Below are 27,445 nucleotides of genomic sequence, written 5' to 3'. Positions count from 1 at the left end.
GATATGGTGGCGGAGGGGAACCTTACATACCAATCTAGCAGCCGCATTTTGCACTATCTGTAGTCTGCAGATCAAGCCGCAAGGCAGGCCAAGGTGTAGAGTCCATTGGCGCAGTCGAGATGCGAGGTGATTAACGCATGCACTACAGTTTTACGGGATTGCTCTGGCAAGAAGTCGATGAATTTTCGAATCGTTTTCATCTTGCCAAAGCAGGCAGCAGATTCGTGCTGGACATGGGCAGAGATAGTTCTTTAAAAAAAAAAAATTATAGAGTTTTATATAGCGCAAACTAGACCCGAATCGGGTATCAGAGCGCTTTACATGAGCACCAGTTTTGTTAGAGAAGGACACATTCATTTTTGATAGGTGCAGGGAGATTAAGTGATTTACCTTGAATCACAGGTTGGTGAGCATCATTGCCGAGACTCGAACCCGGTTCCCCAGCTTCGAGGTCGACCGCTCTAGCTGTAAGGCTGCATCCTCTCCCCTTATCTCATCTGATTCCAAGGTTCCTGCTGGCCACTACAAAGCAGCCGGGGGTGGGACTGCTTGGTTAAAAAACAGGACGACCTCCTTATTGGCATTGAGCTTTAAAATATTGTTGCTCATCCAGATAGAAGTGCTTTTGAGACGGTCTCTGAAGGAGTCAAAGACAGAAGACGACACCTCGCTGAAGGAGAACATCAGTTGGGTGTCATCCGCATAGGATATCACCTTGATCCCTATATTACCAATGAGCTCCTCCAGAGGTGCCAGATAGATATTAAAGAGCAGTGGGCTTAGGGCCGAGCCCTGAGGCACCCCCCATCTAAGCGGTTTTGTAGCAAAGGTGAAAGGGGGGAGAAAAACTTGTTGGTCTCGGCCATGTAGGTAAAAAGCGATCCTGTCCAGCGCGGTCCCACGGATGCCAATTTGCTTAAGACGATCAAGCAAGATGGAATGAGACACCGTGTCAAACGTTGCTGACAAGTCGAGGAGTACCAACATGGTCGCAGAGCCCCCATGCACCACCCAGCAAATTAAATCAGCCATCTCAATCAGTGCTGATTCCGTGCTGTAGCCAGGGCGAAAGCCAGACTGGGAGTCATGCAGTAGCCTATTGGACTCAACAAAGGCTGCCAGCTGCTGGTGTGCTAATTTCTCTAGGATTCTAGCGGAGGCTGAAAGAAATGAGATGGGCCTGAAGTTACTGGCAACTTCCGGGTCGGCGTTGAATTTCTTCTGTATGGAGAGTAGGACGCATGTTTCAAGGCTGATAGAAAAACCCCAAGCCTTAGTGAGGAGTTCCAGATGGCATTGAGGGGTGGATTAAGCCACTCTGCTAAGTAAGCTGTATTGTCTAGCTTGCCAGAGATCATGAGGTGACCCGGATTTTCATTTCAGTGAGGGATGCCTCAATGGGAATCATAGCGAACTTCGAAAACACCGGCTGGTTCTGGCTATGGCAATGAGTGACGTCCTCCCCGCCAGGTTAGGGAGCTGCAGGGAAGGAGGCATAGATCTGAGAGACTTTATCTTCAAAGAAGTTCGAAAGGCTGTTGCACAGCTCCAATGAAGGAACAGCGGGGTGCATAAGAGCTGAGGGGTTAGTGAAGGATTTCACGATCTTATAAACTTCCCAAGAAGAATTGCTAGCGCTGGCAATGCGGTCAGCCAGAAAATCTCTTCTCTTATTAATGAGAAGTTTGTGATAGTGTAGCCCTATGAACAATTTTATCCTCCGTTGCATATGATTTTCCCCACTTACGCTCCAATCTTTTGCATTCGCTTTTTTGGCTCTGATGTCCTCTGAGAACCAAGGAGCGGAGGGAGTTACTCTGGAAGAGCTGACGAGCCTCTGTGGTGCAATTTTATCCAGGGCCTCCACGAACCAAGAATTCAAGTTTACAATGTGCCATCAGGGTTATTTGAAAGGGGAAGCTTGGCGTTCTTAAGAAGAGGGGCTAAAGTCTCAGGGGAGACCCTACTCAAGTTCCTCCTTGCATCCTTAGGGAGCGAAGTGACCTTGGACTTAACCTTCAGGTGTAGCTGGAAGGGGACCAGAAAATGATCCGACCTAATCACCGGGGTGGGAGTGTTTACTATAACCTCCTGCAGGTTAGAACAAGTGAGGTCCAGCATATGGCCCACTTTGTGCGTTGGCGAAGAGACCAATTGAGTCAGGTTAAAACCAGCAAGCGACGCAATAAAGTTTGCACTATTTGAGCAAGAGGGGTCATCCACATGTAGGTTAAGGTCACCTAGGACCGTAAAGTTTAAATAGTGGGTTCTAGCCTGAGTGATATAGTCTGCCAAAATGGGGGAGGAACTATGACAGCAGCCCGGGGCCTGTAGGGAAGGAGCCATGCAAAGGAGGCAGAGGAGGACAGTTTAATGCAAAAGGGGAGTCCTTCAATACTACCCATCTGACCAAAATTGGCAGTTGACGTCTCCCATGTATCTTTATGGATAATCGCCACACCACCCCCTGGTCTGTTGGCTCTCCTATTAGCACAAACTATGCTATAGCCCTGGGGGATGGCTAAGGCCACTGCCGAGAAGGAGTTTTCGTGCAACCAAGTCTCGGTCAGGAACATGAGATCCCAGTCATTATCAACTAGGGATTAATGTATGTCGAGGGCGTGTTTGGGCAGTGACCTGCAATTAATGAGGCAGGCTTTTAAGCCAGAGAGCTTTATGGAACTTGGCGGGTCGGACACGACTCCTTAGCCATCCAAGAAGTGTGGCTAGGATTGAGGGTAGAGTTGCAGCAAGGGCACTGAAAAGGCCCATCCATATCTCTAAGTGAAGCGATCGCCTGGCCTGGGCAAGTGGAGGGCCTAAGCGATAGGAGCTCATCTCGGTCCCAGCCATGTTTGCAGGCAGCAGCATTTTGGGCAGCTGCGTACGGCCTTCAAGCATTGTTAGTGATCTTTTGGGAGGCCTTGTCTGCAGACAAGCTCTGCTCTACCATTGTGCCACTAAGCCAGCTGTGTATGACCCTTTCCATGCGCTGCAGGTTGAGTCCCTGAGCAAACATCAGGTCCACAGTGCTCACTGCTCATGGTCTGTGCCATGCATTCGTCCTCCTGTTTTTTCTTAGGATAGTGCAATAAAATAAAGGATACTGAATTGTTTAGCAACAAATTTGTTGACCTGAAATGAAATCCACCAATTTCACGGGGTCAAAGGAAAAAACAGTAGTTTTCTTTTACTGTTTTAGGGCAGTATCTGCTGTTCTGGTAATGCGACTTCAGCCCCACAAATCCTGTTTGTCACTTTCTTTTAGGATGCAGGCTTCGGTTCCTGGCATCCAGTAAAGAGTGATACAAGATTTCTTTCAGTTGCTACCAGACAGTCATATATCCTAGATCTCTGAGTCCTTCAAAGATCTGCGAATCCTTCTTTGGGCAAAACGAAAAATGTTCCTTCTTCCATTTATTTTCCAAATTGATTATCTTTGGAGTATTCTAGGATTTTGATCCTTGAAGAATCAGCAAACTTGACAGCCAAGATTGACAAAAGTCCTGATCTCAGATTAACCCTTCACATCTCACCAAGCACCTTTCTGTAATGCAGATGTACCAAAAAGTTCTCAACAGCTATTTATTTTGCCTGCGCTTCAGGCGCCCAGTTAAATAGAGGTTTATTTCCCTTCTCCTTTTTAAAGTTGAATTTCTAAAGTGACATTGTAGCTGCCTACGATTTGAATACTTGGTTGGTTAGTGTCAAATTTCTCTCTGCTTCCCAAATAATAATAATACAATCCATGGCACAACTAAAAATCTAAAAGTATCGCTAGTAAAAAAGCCACATCAGTGAATTTTTTTACATTCAAAAATTGTATTGCAAGTATGTGGCACCTATGTTTAGGTGGCAGCATATTATTTTTGCTAATGGTTGAGGCAGGTGCTTGCAATAAAGAAATAAATGAATGCGCTATTGTGCTAAGGCCGGACCATTGGCTTTGTAAGTCCTTGTTTAAGTGTTTGTTTTTCCTACCCTATTAGGTTTATCAAGGTGTAAAGAAACATGGCTTCCTCCAGCCTCACATGTTGGCTAAGCAGGATGTGGTTATTACTACCTATGATGTTCTACGCACTGAGCTGAATTATGTTGACCTTCCACACAGCAACAGTGAAGACGGGCGACGTTTCAGGAACCAGAAACGCTACATGGCCATCCCAAGCCCCTTAGTTGCAGTGGAGTGGTGGCGAATCTGCCTGGATGAGGCACAGATGGTTGAATGTACCACTGCTAAGGTTAGTTTTATCAATTAAAGCAAAGCCTGTAGATTGGCTTACCTGCAGCATTTATGACACAGGCGGTATGCAGCCTTGCACCTTCTTCAACAGTAAAAGGCACGCTGTTTTTCGTGGGAGATATTTATTTAAGAATTGTTAAAAAACCTGTGGAGCATTCCTATAGACATATTGATTAGGGCTAGCATTTAATTAGTTGCATAACTACATGCAGAGTAACGTCAGTAGTAATTAATGGCCATACTTTTTAGCTAGACTAACTATCCATTTAAATTCATAAAGATTGTGTCTCGTCCTAAGCTGTCAACTGTATTTTCCCTCTCTCCCCGTTTTTACATTGTTTCTTTTAGACTCGGCACCTTGTTTTTATGTATGTGTAGTAATGGATTTATGGTATGATTCTGGTAATATTGTTTAAAATTTTTGTTCCCTATTGGGGTCTTAACCAATAAAACATTTGGTCATTTTTCGTAATTGTGCACATTTAAGACCATGCTGGAATTTTCAGTGTTAACACCCAGAGCCCTCTTTTTCCCTTCTGAACATACACAATCTAATTTCTAGAAAGCCATCTAGCACTTCGCTCAAAGTGCCCTCAGACTGATCCATTCTTTTGTAAGAGATCCCACTTGGTGTGCCAGATATTTTGCGAGGAGGATAATGAATATTGTTACTTTTTCAGCATGTGCATTTTCCCAAAATACTTGCGTATTGTGAAGAAAAAATCCTTCACATGTCTGACTTGGATTTCATCACAAATAAAAATGTATTCCATTGCGTGCTTTTGAAATTGCAAACTGATAACGTAAATAGTTTTTGTTTCTGTCCGTGTTTGTTGCCAGAGCAGGTGGTAGCAATTCAAGTTGCTATCTCCACTCTGGAAGCCTAATTTTAGGCCTGACCTAGATGCCACTTGATGTTTTGGTAGCTTCATATCAAGACACTGGGGCACCCCCCTATGATTAAGAGAGGGTCTGGGAGATGAGGTCCCTGTGGCCACAATAGGCTTGGGAAGGGGGGCCCTCCCTCCCTTTTTAAATAAATGAGCCCCAGGGGATAGGGTCCCTGGGGCCTTTTAAAGGCTCCTGGAGGGGAGACGCTACCCCCTCCCATTTTTATAAAATGTTGGCCCTAAGGGATAGGGTCCCTAAGGCCAATAAAGACTAGGGGAGATGGGGGTGCACCACTTAATATATATGTTTTGGCCCAGGGCCCTAAGGCCAACCCTATGCCGGGCAGCCCAAAGGCTGTGGCAGCATGGAGTTGGCGGCCTGCAATGGGGTTTGCCAGAGACCCTGACCACTAGCCCTGCACAATGTGGGGCTTGCTGCCCCCTGGTGGGTAGGCCACAGGCGTTGGCTGCCTGTGGGGTGTTGGAAGCAGGCCCTGCAGCCAACCCCCGACATACACAGCGGAAGACCGTGTATGGTGTGGGTCGGCTTTATATAGGTCAACAAAATATTATTTTACATAAAAAAATTCCTAGAACTTTCATTGACAATGTAACATTTGAAACATACAAAATCACTGTAATTCACCAGTTATAAATCGCATTGGTATCTACAGCTCGTGCCTTAAGGTAATTGTAACTGACACCCACTCCATGCACTGGTAATTACCCCACGTATTACATCTCTCATGACATCTTCTATTACACCATTGATAATATCACTGCAACATTTGCAATGAATTTATTCAAGAGAAAACTGTGCATGGCAGGGTTGCGAGTTACCTTAGGGCACAACTATACTTAACTATAACGTTATTTTAACCTTTGGTTCTTTCAGTGAATATATATAATATTCACTGAAAAAAACAAAGGTTACAAGGACGTTATAGTTAGGAATTAGAATTTTATTTTAAACTTAGAAATTCAATGAAAAAACCAAAGGCTACAGGGACTTTATAGTAAGGCTCAGATTTTACCAGTACAGAACCATAGAAATTCACTCGTTATAGTTACCTCAGCTAACTATAATTTTAGCCACCGCAATGCACCACTTATGACCTCACATATTACTTTACTCATGAAATTGTCAGTGAAATCACTCATAGAATCACTGATGACATCTCAGATGACATCACTGATTACATCATCTACAGAACCACTCACACACCCACTCACACCCCCATACAGTCTCTCATACAGTCTCTCAAACACCCATGGAACCATTCACATACCTATTCATATAGCCATACGATTTGTCACATGCCCACTCACTCATCCATGCAAACACTCACATACCCACTCATTCACCCATACAGCCACTATTTCCTAACTAACATCCCTGTAACCTTTGTTCTTTTTAGTGAATTTGTAAGGTTTTTTCAATTTCCTAACTAGTGGAGAAAGGGGTCAGGGCCTCTCAAAAGCTCTCTGCAATCCCACTGTGTGGAACTTAGTGGAGGTAACAGGAGGAGTTCTTGGCCACCCAAGCACCCTCAGCATCCAAGGGAAGTTCATCCCCCAACCAGTAGCTCACCAGGAGGCTTGTTTGCCAAGGGGTGGAGAAAGGGGGCGGCCTCCCATGGCTCTCAGCAATCTCACTGTGTGGGACTTATTGGAGGGGTTCTTGGCCCTCAAGGAACTTCACTTCCAAGATGACCTCATTCCTCCAACCCGTAGTTCACCAGGAGGCACCTTTGCTGAGTGGTGGAGAAAGGGGGCAAGCCTCTCAGCAATCCTGCGGTGTGCGAATTACTGGAGGTAACAGGAGGGGTTGTTGGCCCCCGGGGACTCTCATCTGCCAAGGGGACTTCATCTCCCAAACAGTTGTGCACCAGGATGCTCCTTTGCAGAGTGCTTGAGAAAGAGGCAGAGACGACTTATTCCGGGGCCCGGTCTTTTCTTTTAATTATTTTTAATAGGGGGGGTCAGCAGTCCCTCTCACTGGGCCGATTTCAGCTCTGGGAACCCCATCCCCCGGGGCCTAGCCATGTCGGTTGTGTGCCTCCAGGGCACCCAGTGTGCTACGGGACCGTGAGGGGAGCCTGAAGGCCCCCGTGGTCCCTGCCGGCTCCCCACCTCCTGCAGGAGCCAACATTGCATTCAGACGCGGGAAGCTGCTAAACATGCAGCTCCCTCTATCTGAAAGCAATTTTTCTGTTTTCCTGCTTGCTTGACAGTGGGCAGGGAAACAGACAAGTCCTCCACTTCCAGCTACAAGAGCATTTCTCTGCTCTCGCTTCCTGGAAGCGTAGTGTTTGCTGTGGCTTGGCAGGAGCGCGGTTAAAGCTCCTGCCAGGCCACAGCATACAGCTACGTTCGGGGTGGGCTCCCTGAAACATAGCAGAAGCAGTCCCTGGAGGGTGTGGTCCACAGGGCTATTATTGACACTGGGAGGAAGGGCACGTGGCCCCCTCCCACTTTAAATGTTAATTTGGCCCAAGGGAGATGGTGGTCCCTGGGGCCCGAGGGCGTCTGTAAAGGTGGTGGTCCCCAGGGCCTGAAGAGGTTCACGCAGCCCTCCAGTTTATTTTTTCACTCTGGCCCCGGTGAGATGGTGGTTCACTTGCCCGTGGGGGGTCGGAGAGGCCCCCCCTTTAAGAACACAAAAGCCCCAGGTAGGTGGTGATACCTGGGGCATTTACAAGCCTTGGAGGGGCCTGTGCGCCTACCTCCTTCAAGTCCCACATGCCACCGGGACTTGGCCCACCCGGGGGCCTATTAGTACAGAAGCACGGAGCCCGCGCTTCTTTTTTTGTTTCAGGTCCAGCCAAAAGATTATTACCCTAACACCCCCCTCCTCCCCCAGATGCCTAGGGGATCAGGTTATTCTTACCTTGCCTCCTAGTCCTTTTTATCAATGTTTTTTGTGGGACTTGGCTCAAGCAGAGGCCAAAGATGGCTGCCAACACTTTCTGGTTTAAGTGTTGGTAGCCAATAAGATTTGAACACGGGGACTGTCGGATCCTCTGAGGATCCACGTCCTTACATATGCAAATTTTGATTGTTAAATCAGTATCTCATGCTTTTAAGATATCTGTGTATCGATGTGTGTATTAACGCAACATTTGCCACAGTTTGTAGTTGATGCAGATTTTTTCGCTAACAAATGAAATATGAGTACTATTATAATTGTGACTCATTCCATCATGGTGAATACTTCCTTACAGAATAACAATATAAAATTTTGTATGATCTCTAACATTAACTACCAGATTAAGCACATTACAATATGGCGCCTTACTTAGCGTAACATTGCAGACTGCATGTATTTTCCAAGTCCTTTGTTTATGTTATTGACTTGTCTACGGAACAGTATGTATTGTGGCATTATTGTGAGACACGCTGTGTGAACAAGCCCGTTCGCGGGTGAAATGCGTTGCAGCAGGTTTATGATGTGAATAAACCTACCTGTGTCAATGTGACCATCCGTTTCCCTGGTAATTATTATTTACTCCGAGAGCGCGTTTGGGACTCCGTTTGGGATCATATATATATATATATATATATATCCTGTAGTTATAGTTAGGACCTAGTTTCCATAGGAAAAGCGTTTTTTGATTTGCCAAGGTCTTTGGCGCCAATTGACGAATCTTCGTGAAATTTTCAAAACTAATGGGGCGCTCCAGTCAGCTCCTGTCTTGAAAGTTTTGTGGTGATTCGTCAAGCGGGGGCCAAGAGAAAAGGGGGGTCCCAGAACTTTAGACACGGCTACAGCCCGAACTGCTGAACAGAATTACACCAAATTTGGCAAAAAGGTAGCTCTTGATTCAGAAAGCACCCTTTTTTTTTTTAAAATGGTGTCAATCCATTCTGTAGTTGCTGAGAAATTTAGAAAATAAAAATATTGATATCTGAGCACCGAGGAGGATTCGCGAATCCTCCCAAGCACGAGCTTCATTTTGATTGGCTGCCAGAAAAAGTCACAAGAAAAGGGTAAATAAACAAGAAAAGGGGGCAGGGTACAAACACCCTGACCCCCTAGGCCTGCTCAGTGGTTCCCACAAGGACCCCCCAGGGCCAAAGAAAGCTTTTTTTAACGGCCAAATTCGCGCTGGCTGCGCGAATCCGGCAAAAGTTTTTGGGGAAAATGAAGCACGGGTTCCTGCGCTTCTTTTTCTATAAGCCCCCGGGTGGTCCTGAGGGCAATGCCGAAATAATTAGCAGGGGCCCCCGCAGCCCCGGGTACTGCCACCTCCCCGGGGCATTTTCGGGCTCCCGCTCTTTGTTTTCTATAAGCCCCCGGGTGGGCCAGTCCCCAGGGCTGTAGGCAGTGGCCCCTACAGCCCTGGAGACTGCCACTTCCCCGGGGCTTATATAATTATATGTGAGGGACATGCAGCCCCCCCCGCAGCCCCAGTGACCGACACCTTCCCGGGGCTTTTAAAAAAAATGCGAGGGGGGACTCCTGCCCCCCCATGCTGCCCCGGGTACCGCCACCTCCCTGGGCATTTGCTTTTTAGGTACGGGGGCCTTGCGGCCCCCCCCCCCCCAAAACCCGGGGACTGCCACCTCCCCAGGGCTTTTAAATATTTTGGGTCCCCCAAGCCCTAGGGTCCACCACCTCTCCAGGGCTACATGATATAAATGCGGGCCTCGAGGACCGCCACCTCCCTGGGGCTGTATTCAAAAACAAAGTGTCCGGGGGCTCAAGCCCCCCCACACTGTCCCGGGGTCCACCATCTCCCCTGAGCACTGAATATCTAAATTCGGGGGTCCATTGCAGACCCCTGGACCCCAGGGACCACCTCCTCCCCGGGGCTTATTAGTTGGGCCCTGGGGACTGCCCCCCCAGGGCCGGCTCCTGCAATGTCCCGGGTTGCCCACCCCGGGACATTGCCGTTTGCAATGACAGGGCGGGAGCTGTGCGGCTCCCACCCTTTCATTGCAAACTCTGCTTTGCTTGGAAGCGAGAGCAGGAAACCCCACACAGTGGTATTGCTGAGCGGTGGTCTGAGGCCACGCCCCTTTTTACACCTCTCTGCAAACGTGCCTCTTGGCGCCTTGCTTGTAGGGCGATGAGGTCCTCTTGTGTCCTCAGGACCTCTGGGCTAAAGTGGACTTCATTCCCCGAGCAGCAGTGCGCCAGGAGTCGTGTTTGCAGAGTGGTGTAAAAGGGGGTGTGGCCTTTGAGCACTCAGCAATCCAGCTGTAAGAGGCTTACTGGAGGTAACAGGAGGGCTAGTTGGCCCCCAGGGACCCTCAGGAGGGAAGAGGACTTAATCCCCCAACCAAGAGTGTGCCAGGAGTCGTGTTTGCAGAGTGGTGTAAAAGGGTGTGTGGCCTTTGAGCACTCTCAGCAATCCAGCTGTAAGAGGCTTACTGGAGGTAAGAGGTAGGCTAGTTGGCCCCTAAGGACCCCCAGCAGTGAAGGGGACTTCAATCCCCGTCCAAGAGCGCGTCAGGGGACGCGTTTGCAGAGTGCTGGGCAAAGGGGTGCGTGGCCTGCTATGAGAACTTAGCAATACTGTTGTGTGGGACTTACTTGAGGTAATAGGAGGGGTAATTGGCCCCCAAGATGTCCCTGTTCCCTCTTTCTACACCTTTCCTGTCTATTTCTGCACCTCACGTGCTTCTTTTTGCCCTTCTCTTGCTTCTTTCTACACCTCTGTTGCTTCTTTCAGCAATTCTCTGGCCTCTTTCTGCACTTCTCTTGCTTGCTTCTACACCTCTCTTGCGTCTTTCTGCACCTCTGTTGTCTCTTTCTGCACTTCACATGCTTCTTTCTGCACCTCTCTTGCCTCTTTCGGCACCTCTGTTGCTTCTTTCTGTACTTTTCTTTCCTCTTTCTGTACCTCTGAATTAGAGGTAGTTTTAATACCCCTGCCCTATTATGTACTAGGGCATTACAGGGGAGATCATGCCAATCACAGGGGTACCCCAACCCATAGTGTACCCTAGTGTATGTAGGTGTTTTCCCTGTATTCTAAGTGTCTTTCAGCATAGCACTGGCTCTGGGCCTGGTTAGTCAGTCGGTTACCACCAGTACCAGTCAGCAAAAAGTTGGGAAAACAGGATTACTTTGCAACAAGGCCTCTTTTTGCACCTCTGTTGGTTCTTTCTGCATATCTCTTGCTTCTTTCTGCACTTTTCTTCGTCTTTCTGGACTTCTGTTGCCTCTTTCTGCATTTCTCTTGCTTCTTTCTGTACCTTTCTTCCTCTTTCTGCACATGTCCTACTTCTGTAGGCATAGTTAAAAATTAGCATATAAAACACCTTAGAATTTTACTGAAAAAACATAGGTTTCAGGAACGTTATAGTTAGAAATGAGCATTTAAAAAACCTTTGAAATTTACTGTAATAACCATAGGTTTCATGGACGTTATAGTTAGAAATTAGCATTTACAAAACCTGAGAAATTCACTGAAAAAAACACAGGTTTCAGGGACGTTATAGTTAGTTGGACATTTCACTCGTACAAAACCAGAGAAATTCGGCCGTTCTAGTTAGTTGAGCTAACTATAACTCGCGCCCCCGCAATGCACGGCTGATGACGTCAAATATTACATCATTCATGACATGGTCAGTGACATCACTGATGACATCTTAAATGACATCACTGATTACATCATCCACATAATAATCTGATGCACCTCTTCATACTCTAATATAACCTTTGATACACCCACTCTAAAATAAAGACTATCATTTTCGAAACCGTAGACACACCAATACCAGTTACTACATACCCACTCACAGATTCCTAGGTCTACACACACATCCACTCATTCACCCATACAGTCACTCATCAATACAGCACTATCATATACACCTATACAGACAGTCACACATTGCCACTCGTCCATATAGTTACTCACACACCTAGTCAGTCATGCAAATAATCAATCACACTCCCATTTACTCACCTATACAGTTATACACACTCCACCTCACTAGTTCATACAGATACTAACACATACTTACTCTTATACAATCACTGATACAAGCACACACTCATCCATACAGCCACTCTCACAATCACTCACTCTCATATATAGTCATTTATATACTCCAACACTCACATAAACTGCCTTTCACATATGTAGTCACTCACACATGTACCACTGAGACATTCATTTACTCACCAACACACCCATACACACACATACTCACCCACCCATACAGCCCTTCACACATGCAGTCTTGAACCCATACACCCAGTGAATAACCCACTCACACATCTATGCACAGTCACACACCCTCACCCACACAGACACTCAAGCACCCATACAGATACTCAGACAACCAATCAATAAATAACACATATAGCCACTCATATAGCTACTCACCAACCCATGCAGCTGCTTACACACCAACTAACAGACTGATACAGACATTCACACAATTTAGTCACTAACCCATGCATTCAGTAAGACACGTTTAATCACTCACTTATACAGTCAGTCACGCACCTACTAAATCATCCATTCAGACACTCATACACCCACTCATTGTTCAATACACCTTGGCATTTATATATATAAAACATATTTAAACTTTACAGAAACACAGTCACTGGATGAAGTCATCAGTGATGTCATTTGACAATTACACCAGTGCAGTGACGACAGTCCGATCGCTAATGGCGTTTTGGCGCATGCTGTCGATTTCCACAATGGGCAGAGTGGCGCTATTGAAAATGGTGGGACTCCCACAGCTATTGTACCACTTTGCAAACCTGCTGGTATACATTAAACCAGCGGTGTTCAGTTAGTTTTTTATTTATTTTTATTTTTTAAATTAGAATTAAAGCACAGAGTCATCAGTACAACATCACATTGCAATTCAATTTACGTGTGTCATAATACCGCATTAAAAATAGATTACAATCATTTGACAGTTGGATGGGTAGTGTTACATTCTCTTCTCATAACCATATATCCCGATAGATACTGTTCACTATCCATGGATGACAAATACTTAAACATTTGACAGTCTATTGTTTTGATTGCTTCTCACCCCCATATCCTCTGTTGGAGAGGTACATATCTCCCCTCTATATGCATTCCAGCCACCCCATTTCTTATCCCACTTCTTAAGGCATCCCTCTGCTTGTAAACCTCCTTTTCTGCAATCATACAGCGATCCATCTCCGCTACCCATCCCACCGTTAATGGCCGTATGTTGGATCCCCATTGCATTGCTATAGCTCGCTTCACCAGCACATATCCTTGTGCCACCCATTGTTGCTCTAAATCTGTTAGGTCGGTGGCCTCCCATATATTCAGAATCCCCAATCGCGGTGACAGTAGGAGGGGCTTACCCAGTGTGTGTCTCATTTTTGTAGTGGCTCCATCCCACAAAGGACGTATGATGGGACAGTCCCACAGGACATGATAAAAAGTACTGTCATGACCACATCCCCGGAGGCATAATGCATCTATTTGGCTTTCTATTTTGGCCAGGATTACCCCCGAGAGATAAGATCTGTGGAGTATTTTTAGTTGTATGAGGTGGAAACTGTGGTTTATTGCGGTTTCCCTTGGGGACATTAATGCTGTCTGCCAATTTTCGTCGTCTAGTGGTCCTAAGTCTGTTTGCCAACGTTCTCGAAGAGCTTGGAAAGAGTCAGGAAAATTATTACAGAGTTTCCTGTATGTACAGGAGACAGCTCCTTTCCAGAACGGTTCCGAGAGTAAGCGGTCCTCCAAGGGGGAAGCGTCCGGCAAAGAGGACATGTCTGGGATACATGTGAGAATCGTGTGTCTAATCTGTAGGTATCGGAATCCCTCCCCCGATGCGAGGTCATATTTCATCTGTAAGTCCTTAAATGTGAGGAGCTTTCCCTTGTTGATCAAGTCTCCTATGTTAGTTATGCCTATGGTGTCCCATTTGTCGAACCCTGCATGGTTACAAAGTAATCCCAACCTTTGAGAGGACCATAACGATGTCGCTTTCGTAAATTTATCAGCCCATCCCAGACGCCTAGTAGCCTTATGCCAAATATCTACTGTTTTTGACATGGGCCCCAGATATCGGTTTTTCTGACCCTTACTGTAGAGGGCACCTAGATATCCCTCCCGCCTTGTTTGGTATTGTTCTATGTGGAATGCCGGGTTGGACGGAGAGCCATGAATCCATTGATTGACAGCCACCAATTGCGTGGCCCAATAGTAGAGACGTACGTCTGGGAGGGCAATCCCCCTGTCATACCATCCCTTTGTTAGCTTCCGGAGAGCAATGCGAGGTGCTTTCCCGTCCCATAATAATGTGCGGAGTTCTCCTTTAATGGTGGTAAAGTAACTATCGGTAAGTGGGAATGGGCAGTTTTGAAGTACATATAAGAATCTGGGAAGTGCTAGCATTTTAAATAGGGCTGCCCTCCCCAAGAGAGATAGGGGTAGCGACCTCCAGTGTTTGATATCCTTGTAAGCGCTTGAGGGGGCCCTGTAGGTTGTGGTCATAAAACCTTTTTGGGTCTAGTGTAATAAAAATGCCCAAGTACTTAAAACCTTCGGTGGCCAATTCTTTCGTATAGCCTCGAGGTAATCGGGTTGGGGGGCCATTCAGAACATATAAGAGGGATTTGGACCAGTTGACGGTATATCCTGAATATTTGCCAAAGTTGGTAATGACGTTAAATAAGCTATTGATCGAATCATGAGGGGACGCCAAGTATATTAAAATGTTGTCCGCATATAACGATATTTTGTCTTCTTTATCTTTGCTCCATCTCAGTCCCCGTATTGAGACGTCATGCCGTACCCAATGTGCTAAAGGCTCCAGGGTCAGTGCAAACAGAAGGGGGGACAGGGGGCATCCCTGCCTTGTCCCCCTCTGTAAAGCAAAGACACGTGATGTATGATTGTTAACTCTGACTTGACCCAATATTTCGGTATAGAGCAATGCCACCCATTGTCGGAAACGTGGCCCAAAACCGAATCTTGCCAATACTTCGAAAAGGTAAAGCCACTCTATTGAATCAAACGCCATTGTGGCGTCTAATGATTATATAACCGCATCTTCCTGTAGATATGGTTGTCTGCGGAGGACATTATGGACCCGGCAAATGTTTAAGGCTGTGTTTCGGCCCGGTACAAACCCTGGTTGGTCATCATGGACCAGGGATGGGAGTACTGCAATGAGACGAGACGCGAGAAGTTTAGCTAAAACCTTGGCTTCTGAACTGATCAAGGAAATGGGCCTGTATGAGCTACATTGAGATGCCGGCTTATTAGGCTTTCGTATGACAACTATAGAGGCCAGCCTATGTAAATGTAAATGGCCAGCCTTTGATCTAGAGGGAGAGCTCCGTGCTCCAGGCTTTCGTTATACATGTTTTTGAGGTGAGGGCCACTTTAAGGGCCGTCCCCTTGAGGAACTCAATCGGAATACCGTTGGGTCCCATTGCCTTTCCGGAATTAATGGCAAAGATGGCCTTGCTGATTTCTTCTGCTAAGTCAATTCTGCGTCTAGGGCATCCCTATCATTTTCTGAAAGTGTCGGTAGGTTCATTTCTTCCAATAGTTGACGAGAGTCGTCAGAGGAGGAGGCAGTCCTGGAGGTATAGATTGCCTCCAGGTGGTCCGCAAATGCCTCTGCCACTGTTTGAGGGTCTGCTACTCGCCTTCCGTCTTCTAACAAGATCTCGGGGACCCATTGTGTCGCCTGATCTTGCCATTCCAGCCATGCTAGCATCTTGCCCGCTCTTTTACCGAGTTCATAAACTCGGTGGCGTGTGTGAAGAAGTCTAGCCTGGGTTTTTTCGCGCGCTAAGGCCTTGTATTCTAGCTGTTTGTTTCGGAGCCGTGGTCTCAGTGGGAGAGGCACAGTGCTCCGTCTCTAAGTGGAGCAAGTCACTTTCTAGTTGAGTTAATTGTTCATTTTGTTTTCGGATATATCCGATCTTCAGTGCCAGGGCACGCCCCTTGATTACCACCTTGTATGCCTCCCAGATAGTATTTGCATAGTCGACGGAGCCAACATCTTTGGTGAAATAATAATCTGTGTGTTCAGCAAAGTCTTCTCTGATGTCTGGTATAGTAAGGAGCCAGGGATTGATAATTATGGGGCCTCAGGTATTTCGCTGCTTAAAGGTAAGGTCTGTCCAGAGGGGAGAGTGGTCAGAGATGCCTCTTGGAAGCCCCTGGGTATGTTGGAAATGGCCTATGTCTGCGGAGGACGTAAAGAAATAGTCAATACGGGACTGACTTTTATGTGCGTTGGAATAGTGTATAAAGTAGGCTTGATCAGGATTGAGTAGCCGCCAGATATCTACGATTCCCATAGCCTGGGAGAACTCAGCCAAGTGTTTGCTACGTCGGAGGGACAATTTTATGGGGTGTCTGTCAACTGTGTCATCCATTATCATATTGAAGTCTCCTCCCAGTATGAGAGTGCCTGGGGGGAGATCTAACCGTATCTTGCCCAGGTCTTCCAAAGCAGGTTTCACCAGTGCTGGTGGAAGATAGGCCGATATTATATTCAATGATTTGCCCTCCCAGAGTGCCTCCAGTACCGCAAATCTACCCTGTGGGTCAGTCCATATACGGGTAGGTGTGAGGGCTAGGTTTTTACGAATGAGAATACCCATGCCCCGGGACCCTGATGTAAACCCTGCATGTGCCACAAGCTGGTATCCCCATCTATGGAGAGCTTTACAACTGTTACCCACCAAGTGGGTTTCCTGTAGGAGTATTAAATCTGGTGATTGTCTCTTGAGATATTGCAAAACTACTCCTCTCTATCATACTGCCCAGGCCATTAACATTCCATGTCATTATTGATAACCTTACTTCTTTTGAGTCTGCCATTTCTTGGTGATCGAGAAAAGCAATAAGAGAAAGCACATATGACCAACCACTAGTCGAGAGGTGACATATAACAACAGTATTGGCGGAGTCTCCCCAGTTCCAACTTCCCAGAAACATAAATGGTAACCGTAATCCAGTCTCTAGGTTTGGCGACGACAAATTCACTGGAATGCGCTTTACAAAAAACCAAACAACGATGAAAACCCCAACTTCCCCCCTCCGAACCCCCCTCTCTGCCCCCCTGCCGGTGGAATTCAAACTTTCCTCTCCCCAACAAGGCAGAGTGCCTGTCGCCCACCCTTCCATGTGTGAGGTGCCTGGCTAACCACCTCCACCCCTCGCCTTACCAGCTTAGTATGTTCATGGCATATTGAGAGGCAATCAATTCTAGTCCCATCGTCACCACGGCGTCTGGTCTGTTATAAGACTTTGCGGCGTGTGCTTGATATTAGCAGTTCCACCTGGGAGATAGTGTTGATGTTTGTCCCAAATGTTGTAGTACTCAGGGTACTTGGTCTCAGAAATGAAAGGAAGTATATGGGACTAAAGAAAACCAGCAAGAGTTGAAAGAGCATGTGACTCGAGTCAGTGTGCTCCATTTGAGTCTCCTTCCAGAAGCCTCTCTCTGAGCGCAGAACGGGCATGGTGGCCATTATTAGGGCTTCTGTTGTTGCGACCGGCTGATGATCTCCCTATTTGTCGCCATCCGTCTAGCCACTCCCAAGCGTCCTCCGGAGATAGGAAAAACCAAGTCTTGCCTTCGTATTCTATCCGAAGTTTAGCTGGGAACAGCATGGAGTATTTGACGTCTTTTTCATGAAGTGCTTTCTTAACTGCTGTGAAGCTGCGTCGTTGTGCTTGGACTTTAACTGTGAAATCCGGGAAAAAGTTGATGTTTGCATTGTCGATTTTGAGTGGAGGTCCAGCTCGTGCAGTCTGTAAGATGACATCCCTGTCGCGAAAATTGAAGACTCTTGCGATGATGGGGCGTGGAGGAGCACCCGGTTTTGGACGTCCTCCGGGGACCCTGTGGGCCTGTTCGATGGAAAAATAGCTGGAGAGCTGTTTAGGTTGAAGTTTGTTGAGCACCAGGTCTTCTACGAGAGGTCCACGGCCGGTCCCTCCATCTGTTCAGGGACTCCAAGGATACGGACGTTGTTGCGTCTTGCCCTCCCTTCATAGTCGTCCAGGAGCTCTTCCATCCTTTTTTGTTGATCCTGGAGTTGGGTAACTTCCCTTTGCAGCGTAGAGGTGTCTGAAACTAGGGCCGTTGTTGTAGATTCAACATCTTTAACCCTAGAGTCGATTTTCTTGAGGTCTGCAGGAGGGTGACCTCAATGTTTACAGAGTCGATTCGCGTCTCTCAAGATGTCCGTACCCCCGCTATTGCCTCCATATCGTCTTCAAGGGTTAATGTTTTAGCTGGTGGGTGATGTTGTGTAGATTTGGGGTCATCTTCACGTGTCGCAGCAATGTCCTCACCCTGCTTGGTCCACGCACATTTTGCCAGTTTCTTTTGTGTTTGGGGTTTTATCCCTTTGGTGCTGGCCTTGATGAGTGCGTGGGAGACAGAAGAGAAGGAAGCAGACAAGGAAACACACCTGTAATTGACGCCACCCACCCGGAGGTAAAGGCTATCCTCCGTTGGCCTGTCGGTGTTCCAGGTGGGTTTCAACAAGAAGCCAAATTGTCTCCAGCTCGCAGCAGAGTTTCTATTTGGTCAAGACAGGCACTTCTTACTACTCAGTGCTATCTAAAATAGCAGCCACATGGAGCAACAGATTGGCGTACAATTATGCAATAGTGATAGTTGGGGCTTTCATTACTGCCGCTTCTTGGACCCGCAGGGAAGCAGGTCAGCCTCGGGACTCTATCGTTGTTTCTGCTGCGGTGGCTCTTAATGTGAGTCGGTTGGAGACCGGGAAACAGTGGGCACTGGATCGTCCAATATCATCTCCAGGTACAACTTTGTACATAGTTCAGGGAGGTAAGCCGCAGTTCAGGTGTATGTAGCCGATTGAGAGTCCGAGTGGGTAATGCCGCATAATCACCACCCCTTTATGTCATTGCGCGTTACTGTCTGGGCTTAGGAGAATGACCCTAGGTTGGTGTCTGCTGGTACCGTGGAGTGGTGCCCCCGTTCCACTCGCGGATCTATAGTCAAAGGGAGACGCCTTGTTTCTGCTATGGGTAGGCCCCTCAGCCGGGACCTAAATTCGCTGTTTTCCGCTCTGCTCACGCCACCCCCTGCACGGAGGGCGAGGGCGTTTTCTGTGTTGTGCACCCTCTTCTGAAACCCACAGCTGGCTCCCTCTCACCTCTACTCCCCGGTTCCCTCGAGGGACTTTTTGGTGCGCTGGTACGTTGCAGCTTCGCAGGTAGGCCCCAAAGACGGGGCCTAAATTTCAGGGATCTTCTGCCTATCTTCGGCCTCCATAGGCCACAGCCACCCCTCACTCAAGCCTTCCATCTCGGCGCTGTGCGGTCGCCCCCACGCCCGCTCCTCTCACCAGTAGCTCCTTGGGGAGGGGGGGGGTCCAGCCGCTTGCCAGTCACGTGGGTCCTGGAGTGCCTATATATGCTGTGGGGTATGGTCGGAGCTATCCCCTCGTTCCTCCGGTCGCCATTTTGACCCTCCTGGAGCGTTGCAAGTCGACTGTCTTTCACCGCGCAAGACTCGGTCGGATCTTTCTCCAAGGAGACGCTGTCGTGCTGGATGAGACCTAACAAAGATTCCCGGTGTGATCGTGGAATCTACAATGGAATAGATAGAGAAATGACCGGGTTGTTTGGCGAGGGCTGCGGAGCCGCTTTAGAAGGCAACCATTCCCGTCGGCCGCTAGCTACGCCCCCCGTGTTCCGTTCGTTTGAAGTAGATATGAGGCAATTCATTTGGTACAGCATTGGAAATAAAGTAGCGTTAGCCAAGCTGTACCTGGCTGTAGATGATGGTGGAGTAACAGTTCCCAACATGGAGCACTATTATCTGGGCAGTGCAGCTGCAATGGGTGGCCCTCTGGCTTAGTGAGAGGCAGCTCGCTGACACTGCTACACAGCAACCGGGCTATACCCAAATGCAGATAGTGTCCCTGTTTCATCCGGGTAGGAAGTCCCACCCGGGTCCCACCCAACAGCTGGTGAAAGTAGCATACGCCTGCTTCCCGTGAGTTCTGCGACTCACCAAAGAGGTCACCACATATGCACTCTCTCTTCTGCTACTGGGCACACTGAGGCAACAGCAAGTAATTACATCAGCGGAACTTCGCGCATGGGACAACGCGGGACTCCAGGCGGCAGGGGACTTATATCAATATGGACAGCTGCTTTCATTTGACACGCATGTGAATGAATATGATCTACCGCAGTGCCAGTTTTTACTGCACACAGCGCTCATTAGAACGTGGAGGTCAATTTGGGGTGACATAGCAGAAGAACCAAAAATGCACGTAACACTCCAGTACCTGCACATAATGGGTACAGGCTGACATCTCATTCGACGGTTCGCAGAGTCATTACAGACACATGCGGCAGCCCCACTAGTAAAACTAAAAGAGCATTGGGATACAGATCTGCAGAGACAAAGTACGGACCGGGAATGGGCTAAAATATTAGGAAGCCCTACCCGCATACCGAGGAATGCCAGGTTTCGGCTCATACAATATTACATAACACAAGAGCGTACATGACACCAGCCTCAATCAATCGAATTTTCAAACTCAAAGATGCACGATGCCCTCGATGCGGACTGGTAGGAGGAGACCTCATACACATACTGTGGACATGCAGGAAGCTGGCTGCATATTGGGAGACTATCACTACACAATTAGCAAGCTGAACGGACCGCACAATGGAGTGGAACTGGGAGTTGTGCTTACTAGGGCTATACCAGAGGACTAAGAAACATACAGTGACAACCCGCTTTATAGACCTGGGACTCATAGTGGCTGGAAGTCCCCTGATCCACCGTCAGTGAAGGCATGGTATCACTCCACGATATGCTGGGCGCAAGGGGAAATCGTGGCGCTCCGGCGAGACGATGCTACTGGCATACGTAAGACACTCATAGCCGTAGCATGGGATACAATACTCACAGATCCCCGAGGCACATGGCAGGAACACTTGGAGACACAGGGGTTATCCCAAGCAACAAGCAGGACACAAGAGCAAACTGAGGGTACCTGACAATAGCTAGAGTTCCCCCTCCCAATGGGCACCATTTCAGAAGTTTAACCCCTGACATATACCCAAGATAACACGCACTAAAATTGGGACATAAGTAAGAAAGGTGTTGGCGAAGGAAGGGGCAGTGAGGCTTATGACTTACAATGTAGTAGCAACACCATCTGCGCTCAGTATAATAATAATTCCGTGAGATGCGATTCCCCTACCCCTAACCCCCTATCCCATTGTTTACCCCCTAAGAGTTATTATGTTATTACAAGCAGTTTATGATGGATACTTCTGAATACTCACCTTCTGAATACCCCCTGCGCCAGCATTCCGCGGAAATTCTTTCGTAGCTCTCCCACGTCGACGAGGACGTCATAATAGCACAGCTCCGCTCGCGACTCCGAATGACGTCATCGGAGCCATAAGAAGACCTCGTCGGCGTGCTGACGTCAGTTCCCTTTTTTCCACGCCGTCGACGCGTAACGGTTCTTCTAGGGGCTCTCCATTTTCTATAGAGAGAACTTTTTATCCTCGAGGATTTCCAGTGGCTACTTCTAGGAAGTCTGGGTTTAAACCCTGCAGAGAGTGCAGTGGTCACATGTCGATCACTGACCCACATGATGATTGCCTCTGGTGCTTATCGTCAGATCACTACATCGATGAATGCCGAAGCTGCAGGAAGATGAATCCAAAGGCCATTAAGGAGCTGGAGGCTAAGTTGTTTATAGCCAGAGTCAAGAGGTCGTAAAAGAACGAAGTTGTCGTCTTCTCATACTTCGAAATCAAGAAAACATAAGAAATCTAAGAGGAGACATGGCTCTCAGCGCCGTTCATCGAAGGTCAGGGCTTCGAGGTCGCCTTTTCCTGCTAAGCGACTTCGAAGACAGGACTTTTTCTCCTTCTCCAACTCCATCTCTACGGGTGACGCCGGTTCCATCTACGGATCCGAGGTCTCCGGCGTCGAAGGGCTCTTCGTCGCATGAAGGTTCTCCAGCTCCTGCTATGTCTCCGACACCCGGGGAGTCGTCTCCAGGCCATGTGGCTTCACCTGTGCGGGCGCTGTCCCCGGCTCTGCAGGCTCCGGTTCGGCCTTATGTGGTTCCGCTTCAGGAAGGTACGGATCCATATCCTCCTTTTCCTGTTCCTGGATCAGACCCTACGCATTTTCTTAATGCGATGTTTGGCATGTTTGTCAGGGCCTCTACTCCATCTGGTGCTGCTTCGGGCCCTGTGTGTCCTTTGGCCTTTAACTTGGGCACCCTTTGTGCCATTCTTGCCGTTTACTCCGACTTGGCATTTCCCAGCGCCGAGGTCTTCCACTCCAGCTCCGCTGACTCCTTCGGCTGTCCAGACGGCGTCGCCTCAAATTCGATCGATGCCGAGGTCTGAAGCAGATGCTCCTCCATCGACGCCGTTGATGTCCTCACCGCCGCCGCGCATGGCGCCGCCGATTCTTAAACAGCGCTCTAGGAGGGAGGCACAGAGGCTCCTTGAGGAGGAGGAATATGCACAGGATCAGGAGGAAGGAGAGAATGTTAAGTCTGTGGATGAGTTTGAGGGCTTACAGGAGGCCAGTGGGTTGGATACCACTCCTGAATATGATCTCTCATCTCCAAAGGCTGGAGTATTGCAAGACATTGCTCCTTATTACGTAGTAATAAGGAAGGCAGCTGAATTGCTTGATCTGCAACTTGTCTCAGCGGAAGTAAAATCTAATATCCTTACGGAGGTTCTTAATACAACTTTCTCAACCGCTGCTACCCTTTAATGATGCCTTAAAGGATCCTATAATGGAAGTTTGGCAGTAGCCTTTGTCTGCTCCTGCCGTTTCTCTGTCCATCTCAAGAAGGTACAGGCCTGCTTCTGGGGATCCGGCTTTTCTGTCTTCACATCCATCTCCAGAAAGCTTGGTGGTCCAGGCTTCTTGTTGGAAGCAATCTTTTGGTTCTTTCCCTACCATACTTGGTGATAGGGATTCTAAAAAAATGGAGTAGGCAGCAAAGAAGGTATTATCTTCTGCGAGTATGGCTCCAAAGTCCACTAATGCAACCTGTCTTCTTGTGAGGTATATCCATGCTCTGACGGATTCAGTCAAGCAGCTAGCTTCAAAGTTGCCTGAAGAGGATAGGCATAATTTCTTGGAGGTCCTTTCTGATTCTCAAGCTGCGTCCCGTTAGGTGATACAATCGGGTCTGGACACTGCTGACTCCGTGGCTCATGTGATGGGGTCTTCTGTGGCGACAAGAAGAAAATACTGGCTTAGATTGTCCGGATTTTTTCCTGATCTTCAAGTGACTCTGGTGGATTTGCCCTTTGATGAGTCAAGACTATTTGGTTCAAAAGCTGACTCTGCCTTGCAGCGTTTAAAGGATAGCAGGGATACTGCAAGGTCTCTGGGCCTCCAGGTGCAGTCCAGGGGATGCGGCTACAAGCGGTATCATGTTTTTGGAAGAGCTGCTTCCTTTCGTGGCTGCCAGCAGGCTCAACAGTGCCAGCAGCAGCAGAACCCTTTGTACAAATCGTACAGAGCGAAGAATAAAGGGCGTCTTAGGGGAGCCTCTCAGCAGCAATTCTCCTCCTCCTCCACTTCTCCTCCCGCCACCGTTGGTACTTCAGGAAAACAGTTCTAGATCCCCCATCTTGGAACATGTTGGTTCGGTAGGGGGTCGGGTGTCCCACTCTTTACAAGATTGGAAACTGATCACTTCAGATCGTTGAGTTTTAAATCTTGCAGAGAATGGGTACGCCCTCCCTTTTTTAGAGTTTCCTCCTCCTTACCCTCCTCGCCAGGGTTGGTGTTCAGAGGACCACTTACTGCTTTTGCAGCAGGAAGTTCTTACCTTGTTACAGAAAGGTGGGATAGAGGTGGTTCCGGAGCAGGAAACGGGTCAGGGATGCTACTCCCGGTATTTCCTGATCCCCAAAAAGGATGGTCGATTAAGGCTGATTTTGGACCTCAGGATTTTGAATCTTTACCTCAGGCAGGAAAAGTTCAAAATGTTGACCTTGGCTCAGGTTCTTCTTGCGTTGCAACAGAAAGACTGGATGGTGTCCATCGATCTGCAGGATGCGTATTTTTATCTTCCCATCCTGAAGTCGCATCGGAAGTATCTCCGGTTCATGGTAGGATCGCAACACTACCAGTTTGCGGTTCTTCCGTTCGGTCTGACTTCCGCACCTCAAGTCTTTACGAAGGTGATGGCGGTGGTAGCAGCACATCTCAGAAGGTCAGGGGTTCCTGTTTTCCCCTACCTAGATGACTGGCTGTTGAAAGCAGAGTCTCTGGAGTTGGTGTTGTGCCATTTGCAAGCAACAACGCAACTGTTGTTCAAGTTGGGTTTCTCAATAAATGTACCCAAATCTCACATGGTGCCTTCTCAACGCTGCCTGTTCATAGGGGCAATACTGGACACTACTGTGTGTCGGGCATTCCCGCCTCCGCAGAGGGTTCTCTGCATTCAGGAGATGATTCCTATGTTCACGATGGAGCGGTTGTTCCAGTTCTGAAGGTTCTACGCCTGCTCGGTCTGTTCGCTTCCTGCATACTGTTGGTCAGTTATGCATGCTGGCACATGAGGGCACTCCAGTGGTATATAAACCCACAATTAAATTAAAATTAAATTAAATTAAGTGGTATCAACGCAATGGAGATCTTGGGGAGAAGGTCAGAATCTCCAGAGAAGCTGCAGCAGTGATCACAGATGCCTCCACTCTAGGGTGGGGTGCTCATCTGGGGGATCTGGAGGTCAAAGGTCTTTGGTCTCCAGAGGAAAGGTTGCTTCACATCAACCTTTTAGAATTGCGGGCAATACGTTTGGCACTAAAGGCTTTCCTTCCTTCCCTTCACAGTTAGTCGGTACAGGTCCTGACGGACAAAACTACCGCGATGTGGTACATCATCAAACAGGGGGGTGTAGGGTCGTATCGTCTGTCGAGAGGCTCTGCGACTCTGGTCCTGGGCAAAGAACCATCAGATTTGTGTGTTTGCAAATCATCTAGCCGGTGTGCTGAATGTTCGTGCGGACCGTCTCAGTCGGCATAACTCGGCCGATCACGAGTGGCGGCTTCATCCAGAGGTGGTCCATCACATCTTCCAGATGTGGGGGTGTCCTTGGTTGGACCGGTTTGCCACCCACGAGAACGCGCACTGCCCGTCGTTCTGCACTCTCCAGTATCCGATGCAGGGAGCACTGGGGGCACGTTTCAATTGGATTGGAGCTCACAACTCCTTTACGCGTTTCCTCCCATACCCGTGATTCCTCGGGTTCTGAGGAAGATTCGCCAAGACCGGGCCCAAGTCATATTGATCACCCCGGATTGGCCAAGAAGGGTGTGGTACACAGATCTTCTTCACCTCTCATCGCACCCTCCACTCCGTCTCCCTCTCAGGGCAGACCTCCTCTTGCAGTCGCATTGGCAGGTTCTACACCCCCACCTTCCGAGCCTGCACTTTCATGCCTGGAGATTGAACGGGGCAACCTGAGTTCCTTCTCTCTCCCACCGGATGTGGTGGATGTTATTTTATCGTCAAGGCGGCACACCACCAAGTCTGTTTACTCATCGAGATGGTCTAGATTTGTTATATGGTGTGGAGAGAGATCCATTGATCCTTTAAAGTCCCACTTGTCGGATGTTCTTCAGTTTTCGCTGTCCCTGGCCCAACAGGGTTGTGCTGTGGCCACTGTTGAGGGTTATTTGTGGGCTTTTCTATGTTTGCCAGACCAGCCGTCTTTATTTAAGTCCCCCATTGTCATGAGGTTTATTAAGGGCCTTACAAATAAGTTTCCTCCCACTCCTTTCATTCAGTGGGATTTGAATCTCGTTCTTACCTTTTTAATGGGTTCTCCGTTTGAGCCTCCTCATACTTGTTCTTTTAAAACGGTCTTCTTGATTGCCATTATCTCGGCTAGGAGGGTAAGTGAGCTTCAGGCTCTTAGTTCAAAGCCTCTATTCTTGATCATTCATGCAGATAAGTTGGTTCTAAGGAACAGGGCTGCTTTCCTTCACAAGGTGGTTACTCCTTTCCATTTGGGACAGTCCATTACTTTACCCACCTTTTATCCTCCCCCCTCACCCTTCCAAGGAGGAGGAGAGACTTCATCGTTTGGACCCTAAGAGAGCTATCAGCTTTTATTTGGACAGAACAAGTGAACTGAGACTGGGTGATCAGCTCTTTGTGGGCTATGTTGGGAAGATGAAAGGCAAGGCTGTGCACAAGCGGACTCTCTCCAGGTGAATTATCTTGTGCATCAAGATTTGCTACGCCTTGGCCAAGAAGGACCCTCCTGAAGGTATCGGAGCTCATTCCACTAGAGCTAAGTCTTCTTGTTCTGCTTTGGCTTGAGGTGTTCCTGTTATTGATATTTGTAAAGCAGCAACTTGGGCCTACTTTTGCAAAGCATTACTGCTTAGATTCTGAGGTTAGGAGGGATGGCCATTTTGCTCAATCTGTTTTGCAAGATTTTTTGGTCTAGTCAGGTGGACACCCTCCTCCGGGAGAGGTACGGCTTTGGGATTCTATTCAGAAGGTGAGGAATCCACAGGCAGAAGTATCCATCAGAAGAACAAGTTAGTTACCTTTGTTTACCGCTTTTTCTGGTGGATACAGTATCTGCCTGTGGATTCCTCACCGTCCCACCCGCCTCCCCGTTGTCCACCTGATACTTCCAAAAAGATGCTTTAACTGTTTACCATGAGTGTTTTTTAAATCTGTCTTAATCATGCTTATGCTTTAATAGTGGGAAATGCTTGGTCTATTGCTTTCTCTCTAAGCATTTATTGGTTTTGCAATTGTGTATGTATATTTTTTATACTACGTATACATGTTAAAATGTGTCGGTCCGCCCGTTTACCTCGGTGGCACGAAAAAAATAGGTGGAACTGACGTCAGCACCCCGACGAGGTCTTCTTATGGCTCCGTTGACGTTATTTGGAGTCGCGAGCGGAGCCGTGCTATTATGACGTCCTCGTTGACGTGGGAGAGCTAGGAAAGAATTTCCGCGGAATGCTGGCGCAGGGGGTTTTCAGAAGGTGAGAAATCCACAGGCAGATACTGTATCCACCAGAAAAAGGGTTACCGAAGGTAAGTAACTTGTTCATTGTGTACATTCTAGTCGAATATTTGTAGAAGAAATATTATGTTATAGCAAGTGCTGTACACATATTTAGGTACCAGATACAGAACTTGCAGTAAAGAAGTTTACCACTGGTGGCAAGTAGTGACCGTAAGAGATGCGAATATGCAATTTCAGTTGTTTGTAAACGCTGTAATACAAGGAAATTAATAAAACTAATAAAGAAATAAAAAAATAAAAAATCAGTGATGATGTAATATG

General features: G+C 47.8%; 1 protein-coding gene across 1 annotated transcript in view; it reads left to right on the top strand.

Moving 5' to 3' along the window:
- SHPRH (SNF2 histone linker PHD RING helicase) overlaps positions 1 to 27,445 on the top strand; it is a 763,974-nt gene that overhangs the window by 300,526 nt on the left and 436,003 nt on the right. The window contains exon 10 of the mRNA XM_085612283.1: positions 3,990 to 4,241. Within this exon, the coding sequence (XP_085468409.1) occupies positions 3,990 to 4,241 (252 nt within the window). The remainder of the gene's footprint in view (positions 1 to 3,989; positions 4,242 to 27,445) is intronic.

The sequence above is a fragment of the Triturus cristatus genome, chromosome 6 (assembly GCF_964204655.1).
Source record: "Triturus cristatus chromosome 6, aTriCri1.1, whole genome shotgun sequence".
NCBI lineage: Eukaryota > Metazoa > Chordata > Amphibia > Caudata > Salamandridae > Triturus > Triturus cristatus.
This window is presented reverse-complemented; position numbering and strand designations above follow the sequence as displayed.